The sequence below is a fragment of the Canis lupus genome, chromosome 33 (assembly GCF_011100685.1).
Source record: "Canis lupus familiaris isolate Mischka breed German Shepherd chromosome 33, alternate assembly UU_Cfam_GSD_1.0, whole genome shotgun sequence".
NCBI lineage: Eukaryota > Metazoa > Chordata > Mammalia > Carnivora > Canidae > Canis > Canis lupus.
This window is the reverse complement of record NC_049254.1, coordinates 13960518-13975311: the sequence shown is the minus strand read 5'-3', so window position 1 is coordinate 13975311 and position 14794 is coordinate 13960518. Positions and strand designations below refer to the sequence as shown.

Here is a 14794-nt window from a genome sequence, read left to right as displayed (position 1 = left end):
CCATCCCCATCAGTCTACTCTGTTTGGTACAGAAAATAAGCCAGTCAGAATTGGGCCTCCTCGAACTAGGGACAGGTACTGGGATGTGCCAATGAGTGAGCAAGCACCTAGTTCTTCCAAGTATATGCATGCTGTGGGTGCCAGGGTGGGGTGACATGAGAGAAAACTTTCCCCATGTCTTTAGGTTTCAACTGGGAGACTCAGTATCTCTTCTCCTGCTGTCACATGTCTCATAAAACTTCACCCATGTCTGTCTTGTGCATACTGCCACTTGCCACCTCTCTCCAGCCATGGTGCTCTTGTGCTACCCTGATTCAGTTCACATAGATGTACGTAGTGTATTCTGTTAGTACTCAAAATAATACAATGTTTCTATATTAAAGTGAGCACCTTAATGCTTAAAGCGGAATCTTAAACATTTTCCACTTAGAATTTCCACATTTTACTTATATTAATGCTTATATTTTTTATGCTTCTGTTTTTTTAAGTAGAATATACCTGAAAAAATTCAGATCACATATTGTAGAATGTGAAAGCATTGTATTACTTATCCATCCTCTAATTGCATGGTTAGAACTATACAGCTCCCTGAATTTCTGAACAGAAAGCAACATATGCTCCTTTTAAGGTTCTGAGTCTGTTCAGGACTTGCTAATATGAGCTAGGAGGTAGGAGAGAGAGGCTTTCTCATGCCAGTGGTGCTCTAGAGACTCAGTTGGGAGTTTAAAGCCCCTAAACACCTCAATCTCCCACCAAAATACAAATCTCAATATAAGGTTTTTCTTAGCGTTAGACTGGATTGGAAAGACTAGTCTAATGAACTTCTGTTTCAGAAATGTCTTTTAGTGACATAAATTCACACTGAGAATGAAATTTCACCATGAGCTTATTTATGCAATCTCTTTTTTCCTTTGCCTTGTAGAATCTTAAAGTAAATTTAAGACATCATGTCCATTTACCTGTAAATATTTCAGCATTTGTCTCTAGAAGGCCTTGGCATGATAACCCATCATGCCATTATAATACCTACAAAATTAGTAATAATTCCTTATATCATCTAATACTCTTCCACATTCAAATTTCCCTGATTGTCTCAAAAACATCTTTTTATGGATTGTTCAAACTAGACTCCGTCTACGTTGTATCTGGCTGTTTATGTTTCTCAGGTCTCTTTTTTTCTATATTAATAAATTTTTACATGTTTTCTGTACATTTTCTTTTATCAAGGAAGCTTAAAGAAAAAATTGCTACTAAAATTAATGTGTTAGGCTATATTGTTAAATCATTAATTTGTATATTCTTCACATTTTCAGATCTAGATATACTTAATGCTGAAAGGCTGGGAAAATGAAAAAGAAGAGAGAAAAAATTTTCCTTTTGTAATTCAAAAACAGGCTTGAATTGATTTTATTTCTCAACAGTGGAAATCAAATGCAGAAATGTGGCCTCCACCCTATCTGAGTTCAAATAGGTCTGTGTTAAACCACATTTTAAAGCTATGTTATAGTTTGACCTAACAAATATCACTTTAATTATGGATAAAAAATTTGTAAGTAGTGACTTCTTGGCTTCTGGGATCTTGTCTTTTTTGTCTTTCAGATTGGAGGTCTGTGTTTCAGTATAGAAAACTCAAACTGAGACAATGTTTTCTTACCAAATGTGTGAATGTTTGTACTCCTTTACTGTTACCAATTAACATAACTAAATGACTTGTTCACTTGATAGTATTCCCATTGAGTTCACTCTGATATCTCAAAAGCATTGTGTGTTTTTTTTTTTTGTCAGAATGGTTGAAATCATATATTTGCTTCTTTTTAAAAATGCTAATTTTGCTATCCTAGCAGGTTTGTGCATTGTTTTCCTTCAATGTGGATAGAAGGACAGATAAGAACTTCTGCCACTGTAATTTTAACACTACCATGCTTGATATAAATTGTGCAGTCCTGCTAAAATGCCTCAAAATTTTACTGTTTCTTTTTATAAACTCTCAATCTTGTGATATCTTTCCTTTCTTAGGATATGAACGAGTCTGCCAAACAAGAAGATATTTTGGAATCCACAACAGATGCTGCAGAATGGAGTCTCGAAGTGGAACGTGTACTACCACAACTGAAAGTCACGATTAGGACTGACAATAAGGTAGAGAGGATACAACACATTTTGTTCAAATCGAGCTTCATAAGGCAATTTCAGGGTCAGGGGTACTCCTGATTATATGAATGATTTAAGGTGGTGGGATTCAGTTTCCATTGTTTTGTCTTAACTAAGATTTAGTAAATTGTTGTTGAGTGAATCCACAATGTAAAGAAGGAAAAAGAAAGGAATAGATCTTTAAAGTGTTTTGGAACACTTGTCATGTTTCCCTGGGCTTGAGGAGCATTTTCTCAATACATTTTGATGTATTTTCTTAGAAATTGTATCTTGTTTAGATGAATAATGAACAAAATTGGAATTTCATGACTGTATACCAACAGAATATAGTTAGAAAATGGTTTTGGAATCCTGCTGGATGGTAGAATGGAAGATATTCTGGAAGTTGCCTTACATAATCTATTTGGTACATATGATTAAAAGTCAAATAGTAAGCAAGTAATCAAAGCATTTGCATTAAGATTTGCAGATTGGGCCAGATGAACTGACCCATTTAATCAAGTTCCTGCTTCCTTTTTACTTAGAATTTACAAGAACTTTAGAACAAACTGGTCAATACTATTCTCATTGATACTATAATAATGTCTACAGAAGGGACTTGAGAGACGTCTAGTAAAGAAACTAAAGGGTTTTTATCCTTGAGGCTGGAGAAAAGCACCAGTGTTATGGATCAAGGTTCTAGGAAAAATATGGTCCTTATCTATCCCCAAAGATTGCTGTTTTCAGAGTGCCTTGGAAACAAATTCATTCTCAGGATGTCTGAACTTGAGCTTGTAAAACTGTGTCCTAGAGAGGGTACGAAGTAGCCTAGACTCCTAGGGCAGTCCTACAATAGGGTAAAGGCAGCAAAGATCTTACTAGACTGAGCAGCTGTGGAATAAGCTTAAAGGTAAGTGGGCAGATCCTGCAGCCTATTTATTTACCTAAACATAATGGATCTCCATTATTTGACTACATTAGGTAGGAGTGAATTCTTTGTTTGCATATATCTTATATGTAGATATATATTAATACGGATTTCTTCATTGATTCAATTCCTGCTGGAAGTCATAATTTGCAAATATATGATTTTTTGGTAAAAATGCAATTTCTAATTCTTTAATTTTATAAGAAATCTGGTAAAATTAAAAATCAGTATTATTGTGATTCTAGTTAGAATGACATGTTAAAATAACCATGTAGTTAGGAATTCTCAGGTACATCTTAATCCCACAAGGAAGCAAGTTTAGTTTACTTTCAAGCTAAGTAAACTGGAAATTCAGCATCTCATTTAGAACCTAATAGGTTCACACAGGAGTGTTTTTTAAAGTATGGCCATTGATTTCTACATAATGGGAGTAACTGAGTAAAGAAAGAATACAAATGTAACTTCTAACATACAGTTTTACAAAACTGAGTACAAGTCAAATTCTACTACAAACCTGTATTATAGTAATCAGAATCCTGGGTTCTTACAGGGTCGATGATTTCCTTATCTGGGGAAGAATTAACGAGGTGAAAGTTGGCCTCTTAGTCTCATGCCATATATGACCAGCCTTGATCTTATGAGGATATACTGTGCCAAATTAATTATATAGCTAAATTTTATAAGCAACATTCTGAAATACCAGATAAAATTTTGAGGTTTTTTTCTTTATATGAATATCATTTTGAATTTAGATTTTTGTGGTAAAATATACTGACCTAAATAATATTTGAGTGCTTTTTCAGAATTCTTCTCTATGTCATGTGGTCTTTATATCTAGTATTTCACAAACTCTAAGTATTTCAGAGGTATCAAATGGGAAATACAGGTTTGGGGTCAATTCTTTACTCAGCTTTACTTAAGAAAAACAAAATTATACACTGACTTGAGAAAATAAGGGGCTAATGAATAAAAAAAATGTTTTTCATGCCTCAGAAATAAAAATAATCTGGTCATGGATGAGGTTTCTCAAGGGCTCACTATCCTCCTCCATCTGAAGAAGTTGACTCCTGCATCATGATAGATCCCATTCTTCCTTAACTCCTGACTCTACGAAAAACAAGCCCTCTACTTTCTTTTGGCCAAAACAATTATCTTTCACTCAACACAGGCTATTTAGGACATTTAGAGAATTTAGCTTTGTGTCTGAGGGAAAATGAGTTTTTTTTCAGATCAATGTGCTTTACTGATCACTGTTAGATTAATTTTTAAGTAGCATAGAGATGTGGGAAATAAGTAATACAGGGCCTCAATTATTTAAATCCATTATAAAGTTCTTGAAAATGACCTTGTGTTAGTTGTAAAAGGAGAAAGATTTATACGATCTGAAGAGAAACTTGTGTTAGTTGTAAATAAGTCCCATCTTTATTTAGCACTGGATCAAATGTTTGTTTTGCTTTCTTTTCCCACAAAAGTATATTCCTTGTATGCTTCTTGCCAGGTAATTACCAAAAGAAAAAGAAAAAAGTAACTCTCCTTTTCTGTTGTTTTTGTATATTATAGTATATATGCTTTGATGAGATCCTCTCATATACTAATATTTTATTTTATATCCTCCATAATGTTGTAATTAGGTTTTTATTAGTAGGCTAGCTTATCCTTTTTTTCTGGCACCATTTGTTACTGTTGACAGTTTTCAAAGAATGCAAACAAATTTTAATATTAGCTTAAGCAAATTACAATTGGGAAAATACATATGTTGCCAAAAATAATATGTTCCACAACTGAAGATGAAGGACTTTTGTCATAGCTTGAATGGACCATATTAGTAGTTCCCTTTTTAGAGCTGGTTATAGAGAATGCTCCTGATGATTAATTCTAGAGTGTTATATACCCAGTGACCAACTCAGATCTGCCCTAACTTGGAATAATGTGTCTAAACACATAGTCAGAAGTTCTGCCAAGAGTGAATAAATTCAGCCAAATCCTGGGTTACTGCTTTCTAGTTAATTTTTCAGTTATGACCAAGTGAGTAAGGCTCTGGAGTCAATTCCTTAGAAGGGCAGTCTGAGGACAGCTAAACTAGAGTAGACGTCAGTGCCATCTAATCAAATTATCTGTGCGTATTATTTGTACACTGTGACTATGTATCTTATACTTTTGTTCTTTACCTCCTCATTTTTTCTCTTTATAGCTCTTTCCCTGTCTTCTTGTGTGTTTTTATCTCTTTTTTTATTGTTTTTTTTTTTTGTTAGACCATCAGTGGTGCCCACAAGTGTTACAAAAGTTGTCTGGTGAAATTTAGAACTAAGAGCAAACATCTGTGATTATAATCAGACTAGACTTAAATCTACAACTGGTCAAGAATTATCGTAATCTGAGTCTTTTTAAAATACACTTTTGGGGATCCCTGGGTGGCGCAGGGACACAGACAGAGGGAGAAGCAGGCTCCATGCACCGGGAGCCCGACGTGGGATTCGATCCCGGGTCTCCAGGATCGCACCCTGGGCCAAAGGCAGGCGCCAAACCGCTGCGCCACCCAGGGATCCCCCAAGTACAGTTCTTAACACTTCACTTATATTAATTCATTTAATCCTTTCCACTGCCCTATTAGCTACAGGTACCTTTTACTGCAGGAGAAGAAACTGAACCACAGTGAAATGAAGCAATTTGCTTTTGCCTAGTGACAGATAAGATTTGAGCCTACAACCCAAGCCCTTACCTATTTGATTAGTGACAATATTGCATGAATTCTAAATCCAGGTTACTTGAGTCCAAATCCTGGCTCTAATACTTACTAGCCGTTGGACCCTGTGGGCAAGTTCCAACCACTCTGTCTCAGTTTCCTCATCTGCACAATGGAGTGCCTTATAAAACTGATCTCAAAGAGTTATTAAAGGGATTAAATGAATTCACATATCTTAAACACTTAGAATGCTGTCAGGAGAATCACTTAATATATATTGATCACCATTTCTGCGTAGTTTTATGTGCATACAGTTGAGATTACACCTCTTTTTTTAAAAAAAAACATGATAGTACATCATGAGCAGTTCCACACATCCTTAGCACTGATAAGCCATAACTTTAGCTGAGTGGCAGGGGGCAGAGATGGCTTGGCCAAGCTTAGCAGGTTGGGGTGAAACCAGGAGGTCTAAGATCTTGCTGGGGGAATGGCCAGCCAGCCAGAGTCATGTAACAGTGGATGGTTAGAATATGGGCAAGCATAAGGACCAGAAGATCTGAGAATATAGACCAATAGCAAGAAGGGAAGCCCACCAGTGAGTCATTTTAGAGAAACAAGTGGTTGTTGAAGGTGGAGGTACTTTGTGAAATTCATTGAAAAATAATATTTTCCATCATGACTGAAATATTTTTAATTCCATAATAGTAATTTTTTAAAAACTTTAAAGTGAATCAGTTGACAGTTGCTGCCTAGAATAATAATGGTAGTTGAGACTGAGCTGCCAAAGAATTCTACATGTTCCATAATTTCTGGGGAAATAAAAGATGTGGTTGCCTATTCATATAGATTTCACTTTCTGTATTTTTTATTAATTTTGAATCACTAACTAATGTTTCTTGAAGAAAATTATTCTTTTTTAGTTTTCTTTTTCTTTTTTTTAAATAAAAAACAAGCCATATTTGACTTTGTGGAAAAAAAGAGACCATCTACATGAGAACAAAGACTATGTATTCACAGCTTGCTGTAACAAAGGAGTTAGTCACCATCACCTGCATTTGGCAGACATAGGGCAGGCAGGAGTATATGAAAGATTTATTGTGAGAAAAAGGGGAAGCCTTCAGAAATGTTCAGATAAGACTGGAGATTTGGAGGCAGGCTAACTAGAAGCAGGGCTTTCTATGTGACTGGTTAGGGGAGGATATGTGGCTTTGTCTGGTTGGTCCTACATTGGAAGCAGGTTGGTGAGGAGAAAAACTGAGGAAACCAGCAGTTACTAAATCCTTACCATTTTCAGCCAATTTCTCTCAGAAGTTATGGTTTGACTTCCTGGACTAGTTGCTTCAGATTGTGGGTCAGAATTCTATTTTATATAATGGCCTGGGCATTGTCTGCTGTCCATTCATATATTCAGTCTCTCAGCTTCATCCATCTAACCAAAGGAAAGTGGCTTCTTAAAATGATCAGTCTTACCAGTCTTTATCAGTAGAATGACTTTTTTTTCAAGACAAGGGTTTTTACCAAAATGGAAACCAAGTAAACATTAATAATATTTATTCCTGTTCCCAGAAATAAGGAAGAGCAGAAAGTGTGAAATCAGTTTTCAACTAAACCTTACATAGGCCCTTTTCTTCAATTATACAGTATTTATTCCTAAACAATTGTATATTATAATGATTTAATATGAGGTGTTTAATGCAATGAACAAATGTTCTATCATGCTTTAATGCCCTGTGGATATTGTAATTAAAATTTTGATTAATGACTTAAATTGATTTTTTTCCAAATTATAATTAAATATTTCCTGCTTTGTTGTTTTAAAAGATAGTTGGCTAAGTACCCCCCTTCATTCCTCCAAAATGTCTCCTACTCATTATGTAAATCTTCAGGTTCATTACAAGAATTTAGATAAAGAGATTATATATTTTTTTAAAGGCTTTGGAAGTATTACAGCATGTGTTTCTAATTATTTCAAGCCTTTGATTCACTGAACTGCTTTTTTACATCCTTACCTGTTTATCAGTGTCTGGCTTTCTTAGGGTGCAGTTGTAAAAAGGACTTTAAACTTTAAATTTCAACTCCAAACAACTGGATTTTGTATTAACGTAAATAAACCATACAGGTGTTGCCTTGGGTAATTCACAGCAAGAAACCTTTCTGGAAGAGTCATTGTGCTAAGGACAGAATCATTGCAATAGTCTTGAGCCCTTGGGCTTTCTAGTCACTGTAAGAGCTAAAACCTAAGAGGGAGGAGAGAGGCCTTTATTAATCAGCAGGTGGAATTCCATTTAAATGAACCTAGAGGAACCACAGAATTACTATATTAGATTTAAGTCTCTTCAAATTGGAAGCCAAATCCTGCAGAAAATGTACAATAGTAGGCTTTCTCTTTTTACTATTATAGACACATCTGTATCTGGAAGCAAGAGAAGAGGGTATTTTTCTCATTCCAAAGCAATGCAGAGAGTAACTTGCTTTGACCTTCTGCCATTGCTGTGTTTTGATGCGGTATAAGAAGAATGTTAATAAAATTGAGCTTTCTAAATGTTTCTGACCTGCAAGGATTTATGAATTGTTATAGTTTGGAAATAAGGAGCGTTTCTTAAGACTTGTGTTCTGGTTGTTAGACAGGCTATATTGATAGGATTCTTGCATCCATGAGCAAAAAGGTATAATATATTCTGTGGGCTAGGATACAAGAATACAGTTTATGTATATAGTAGTCATTAAAATGTGATTCTGCCTCTTTGAATAATGGAGATACTACATTTATAATTCTTAAAGATTTTTCTGGTAGACAGACCTTTTGCTGAGAAATACTCACATAATTAAAAAAAAATAAGGCACCAAATAAAAAAAAAATCAGCTTTTTTACAATTACCAGTAACAAATGTAAATACAGGTGGCAATAAGTTGGTCTCCATGAGGCTCCATGCAGGAGTAATAGCTCCAATTACTGTCACAAATGTTTGTAATTGTATCTATTGCTGCCAGACAATAAATGCTTTTTAATATAGTAAGGCCATAAATGTACATGCTGCTGTTGTTTAAACAAAATACAATTTTCAGCAAATTTATCCTTGAAACACCTGCTATAATCAAAAAGAGGTGAATGCTATCAAAATAAACTGCCTAAATTAACTAGACACACATACATTTTTAGAGCAGCCTGCATGATTACTCAACTGCCACGTTGTCTCAAAGAATGAGGGGAAATATTCACTGATGGACGTTTACAAGCAAGCTTTCTTTAAAGGAGACAACAAAAAACAGTATTGCTTTGGATTGTGTTATTTTTAAAGCATGGTGTTATTTTGTGGACTTAAAGTTTTATTCACTGTTTCTTTCTTTTTCTTAAGCTGGTCAACTATTTTTTTTTTTCTTTTAGCATATGGGTCATGTGCAAATATCTGGATTGTGGAAAAGAATACTGTGCTTAAAATTATATATGTAAAGCTACTGCAAAGGGGTGGAGAAAAATCCAGCCATCCTTAAGCAACTGAAAACGATTTTTAGCTGCTTCTGTCACAGTCTTGTTGAACATTCAGGATATTTTGTTTAAAGATAGTTGATGATGCCTTCCTTCCTATTTACCCTGACTATGATAAATGTTTCAACTGGATCAAGGAAAGGTTTCATTTATCACAAGTCGAAATAGGAGAACAAGTGTTTTTGCTTTAGAGATTACCATCAGCTCTAACTAAAGAGCATCAGCAGTGGTAGCAGATTTTAAGGAAATAACCAATAAAGACTGCATGTTATATAAACACTGCAGAGGGACATTACTAAGGCCTCACAGCAGAGATACCTCAAATAGACCTTTGTGATTGAGAGCAGTGAATTAATATATATTGATTATAATTAAAATTTCTAGACTGCCTAAATATTTCATTATTGCAAAGTATGATTTAATGTTTCCTTTAAGTTACTTAATGTAAAAATATGAATTGAAACAGAAACCATTTGTCATATGGGCCTCCCTATGAAATGTACTTTTTAATAGGTTTGATTCATTGTTCCAATCAATGATATTAGAGTAGTTCTCACTATCACTGTTTTATTATTAAATTTCTTATTATGTGGTCAAAATTTACTTCCATAGCCTTTATCCCATTATATTTTACTCTGTTTCCTTATGCGAAGATAATGATTTGTTTCTTGGTTCTTCAAATATGCAGATGGCTCTACTTATTTTTTTAGTATCATATGAGATCAAGGTTTTGGTTAGTAGATTCTTTTTTTTTTTTAATAGTTATTTTTTTTATTTATTTATGATAGTCACAGAGAGAGAGAGGGGGGGGGAGAGACATAGGCAGAGGGAGAAGCAGGCCCCATGCACCGGGAGCCCGATGTGGGATTCGATCCCAGGTCTCCAAGATCGCGCCCTGGGCCAAAGGCAGGCGCCAAACCACTGCGCCACCCAGGGATCCCTGGTTAGTATATTCTTGAGGGATTGTCAAGGTTGTCTCTTCTGGCTATGCATTGTGGTTACTCAGCACCCTGTGAAGTAATTATGTTCTGATTTGACTTGAGTGCTCCTGCATTGGCAGAAAGGCCCCACTCACTCCCTGTCTGCCTTGCCAGATCTCTTCTCTGAGCTTGTAACTCCTAAAGTCTAGAAACCCTCACTTGGGAGATTTCTATGGCCATATAGAAGGGGTGTGGATGGAGTAAGCATGAATAATAAGTCAGAGTCAACATACGAAAACACTTTAGTAACAGATGGTAGTCAGTAAAGATAATCTCTGAGCACACATTAGAAATGTAATTATTTAACTAACAAGGTATTTTATTTAGAGATTATAGGTCTCTAGTTTCAGTTCAACTACAGGCAGGTGTGAGAATACTAGTGATTGTTAGCTTTAGCTTACCCTCTATGCACACTGTCTTATTCTTCTCTACATCAAGAGGATATCTAGAAAGCAGGAACTTTCCTGAGGAAACTCGTATTTCCAGCACTAGTGGATTTCTGTATTCCCTGCAACAAATATATACGTACAACATATACCACACATACGTACTCAACTTCTCTTAAGTCATATGTTTAGTTCTTTGAACACTTACAAAGAAAAATCATGTTTTCACACCACAAATGTTTATCACAGAAGACTTTAAGCTGCTGGTGATGAAAGAAAAATGTCACATTAAAAATTTCAGAAAAGCCACATTCTGTAATCATCTTACAACCTGACAGGCATTTTTCATTAAGAAAGAAATTCAGTCTCATGTAAAAAAATATTATGGACAATGTCTCTCTTTCTCTCTCACACACATACACAAATAGGTGCACAAACATGAGCCATGACGAAGCTGAAAATTAATCTAACAATTAGAACAAGAAGAAGAGATTGCAAAACTGCTTGTGCAAAGTGGCATAAAGAGAATATAGATAATATTCTGTTATTAGAGAAGGGAGTGTTCTGGGTGGAGGAGGGAAATCCGCTGCTCTTTTCCTTGCACTGCAAACATGATGGATTATCGACCTGTCCCAGCAACATTTGCTACAGTGAACTTAAGACATATGCAACCACTTCTATCAAGCTGTCTTCTCTGCTTTTTTCACTTAACCTGATTCCCTGCCATCAGATTTCCAAAGAATTTTATCATTGACCATGGATGGGGTATTAAACATGTCAGGAACAGCAGTATTCCACATTGAAATCTTGAGACTGATCACTTTTGGACTGCCGCTCACACATGGCCCTCCCTCTCTACTGCTGCAGCTACAGTTACAGTTTTAATAACTGAATCTCTCTCCCTGTGGCTGAAACAGAGATGAAATGTCCAGATCCCCTTTACAAGTAAGGACTTGGTGCCTAGCCACAGAGAGTGTGGTCCACAGATAACCTGTGGCTGTCTGCTCCCTTGATGGCAGAGAACTTTCTAGCCCAGCTCATGCCCTTCCAGGCTAGCCCACGTCTGGGCTTATGTGAATTGTTGATAGTATTATAAATAATACTACTTTGAAAATTCTGGCACATGTCTTTTTGTAAACATCTGTACACATTTCTACTGGCATTTCTACTAGGCGTGGAATTGCTAGGTCATACTGTATGTGTATGTTCAGCTTTAGCAGATCCTGCCAAATAATATTTGAAGATGCTTGTACAGATGTATACTCCTCCCAGCAGGTGTGTGAAAGCACCAGTTGCTCCACGTCTTTATCAACATTAAATATCGAGTCTTTTTCACATTTTGTCATCATAATAGATATGCTGTGGTCTTATTGCCATTTTAATTGGCATTTCCCTGATGACTGCTGAGGTTGGGCCCCTTTCCATATGTTTATGTGACCTTTGGCTATCTTGTCTTTTGCTATTGGGTTATCTGCTTTTTCTTTAGATTTATAGAAATTATTTTTATACTCTGGATATGAGTCCTTTGTCAGATATATGTATTGCAAATATATACTCTTTAACTTTTCTTTTCACTCTTACTGGTATGTTATGATAAACAGTGGCCTATTTTAATATACTCAAAGTGATCTTTTTTAGGAGAAAGGAGTATGGCTAATATTTATGTTTTATTTAAGAATCTTTGCTTACCCCAATGCTATGAAGTTATTCTCCTATGTTTTCTTTTTGAAGCTTTATTGCTTTACTTTTTGCATTGAGTTCTGTGATTCATCTAGCATTATCCTGATGTCTGGTGTGAGGTAGAACCCAAGATTTATTTGGTTTTCATATATGTATGTTTCATATATGTATTTAATATATAAAATATATATATATATTTTATTGCACTAGCCTATTCTTTCATACTACTGAAAATGGTATCTTTTTAGATTTTTATTTTCTGTTTATTGCTGGTATATAAAAATAATTATGGGGGCACCTGAATGGCTTAGTCAGCTGAGTGGCCAACTCTTGATTTCAGCTCAGGTCATGATCTTAGGGTCATGGAATCAAACTCTGTGTTGGGTTCTGTGCTCAGTGTGGAGTCTACTGGAGATTCTTTCTTTCTCCCTCCGCACCTCCCCAACAAATAAACAAACAAACAAACAAACAAACAAAATCTTTAAAAAATACTGTTCTGTGTGTGTATATACAGACACATCTGTAGCAAACAGGCTAAATTCACTTATTCATTTTAACGATAGGCCTAAGGGTTATTTTGCATCCTCAGTGTATATATCATCTGCAAATAACATCAGTTTTATTTTTTTCTTTACAAGCCTTACCCTTTTATTTCTTTTATCTTTCCTTGTATAGCAGTTAAGAACTCTAGTCTATGGTGGATATAGGTGGTATTAGCAGGGAGAAAGCTTTCAATATTTCAGTTTTGCCATTAAGTATGATGTTAACTTTATGGCTTTTTTTTAAAAAAAAATAATTTTTAATTGGTGTTCAATTTGCCAACATACAGAATAACACCCAGTTCTTATCCCGTCAAGTGTCCCCCTCAGTGCCCGTCACCCACTCACCCCCACCCCCCGCCCTCCTCCCCTTCCACCACCCCTAGTTCCTTTCCCAGAGTTAGGAGTCTTTATGTTCTGTCTCCCTTTCTGATATTTCCCACACATTTCTTCTCCCTTCCCTTAAATTCCCTTTCACTATTATTTATATTCCCCAAATGAATGAGAACATACACTGTTTGTCCTTCTCCGATTGACTTACTTCACTCAGCATAATACCCTCCAGTTCCATCCACGTTGAAGCAAATGGTGGGTATTTGTCGTTTCTAATGGCTGAGGAATATTCCATTGTATACATAGACCACATCTTCTTTATCCATTCATCTTTCGATGGACACCGAGGCTCCTTCCACAGTTTGGCTATTGTGGACATTGCTGCTATAAACATCGGGGTGCAGGTGTCCCGGTGTTTCATTGCATCTGAATCTTTGGGGTAAATCCCCAGCAGTGCAATTGCTGGGTCGTAGGGCCGGTCTATTTTTAACTCTTTGAGGAACCTCCACACAGTTTTCCAGAGTGGCTGCACCAGTTCCCATTCCCACCAACAGTGTAAGAGGGTTCCCTTTTCTCTGCATCCTCTCCAACATTTGTTGTTTCCTGCCTTGTTAATTTTCCCCATTCTCACTGGTGTGAGGTGGTATCTCATTGTGGTTTTGATTTGTATTTCCCTGATGGCAAGTGATGCGGAGCATTTTCTCATGTGCATGTTGGCCATGTCTATGTCTTCCTCTGTGAGATTTCTCTTCATGTCTTTTGCCCATTTCATGATTGGATTGTTTGTTTCTTTGGTGTTGAGTTTAAGAAGTTCTTTATAGATCTTGGAAACTAGCCCTTTATCTGATACGTCATTTGCAAATATCTTCTCCCATTCTGTAGGTTGTCTTTTAGTTTTGTTGACTGTATCCTTTGCTGTGCAAAAGCTTCTTATCTTGATGAAGTCCCAATAGTTCATTTTTGCTTTTGTTTCTTTTGCCTTCGTGGATGTGTCTTGCAAGAAGTTACTGTGGCCAAGTTCAAAAAGGGTGTTGCCTGTGTTCTCCTCTAGGATTTTGATGGAATCTTGTCTTACATTTAGATCTTTCATCCATTTTGAGTTTATCTTTGTGTATGGTGAAAGAGAGTGATCTAGTTTCATTCTTCTGCATGTGGATGTCCAATTTTCCCAGCACCATTTATTGAAGAGACTGTCTTTCTTCCAATGGATAGTCTTTCCTCCTTTATCGAATATTAGTTGACCATAAAGTTCAGGGTCCACTTCTGGGTTCTCTATTGTGTTCCATTGATCTATGTGTCTGTTTTTGTGCCAGTACCACACTGTCTTGATGACCACAGCTTTGTAGTACAACCTGAAATCTGGCATTGTGATGCCCCCAGCTATGGTTTTCTTTTTTAAAATTCCCCTGGCTATTCGGGGTCTTTTCTGATTCCACACAAATCTTAAAATAATTTGTTCTAACTCTCTGAAGAAAGTCCATGGTATTTTGATAGGGATTGCATTAAACGTGTAAATTGCCCTGGGTAACATTGACATTTTCACAATATTAATTCTGCCAATCCATGAGCATGGAATATTTTTCCATCTCTTTGTGTCTTCCTCAATTTCTTTCAGAAGTGTTCTGTAGTTTTTAGGGTATAGATCCTT

At 36.0% G+C, this 14794-nt stretch overlaps 1 protein-coding gene and 1 long non-coding RNA gene across 2 annotated transcripts in view; one reads left to right on the top strand and one right to left on the bottom strand.

Annotated features, from left to right (window-relative positions):
• The window catches only part of LOC119867323, a 100007-nt gene that overhangs the window by 2095 nt on the left and 83118 nt on the right, over nt 1–14794 (bottom strand). Inside the window, exon 5 of the long non-coding RNA XR_005383254.1 lies at nt 10610–10716. This is a non-coding gene — a long non-coding RNA (uncharacterized LOC119867323). The remainder of the gene's footprint in view (nt 1–10609; nt 10717–14794) is intronic.
• Nucleotides 1–14794, top strand: part of IFT57 (intraflagellar transport 57) — a 53855-nt gene that overhangs the window by 25294 nt on the left and 13767 nt on the right. The window contains exon 6 of the mRNA XM_038582732.1: nt 2017–2139. Coding sequence (XP_038438660.1) covers nt 2017–2139 — 123 coding nt within the window. The remainder of the gene's footprint in view (nt 1–2016; nt 2140–14794) is intronic.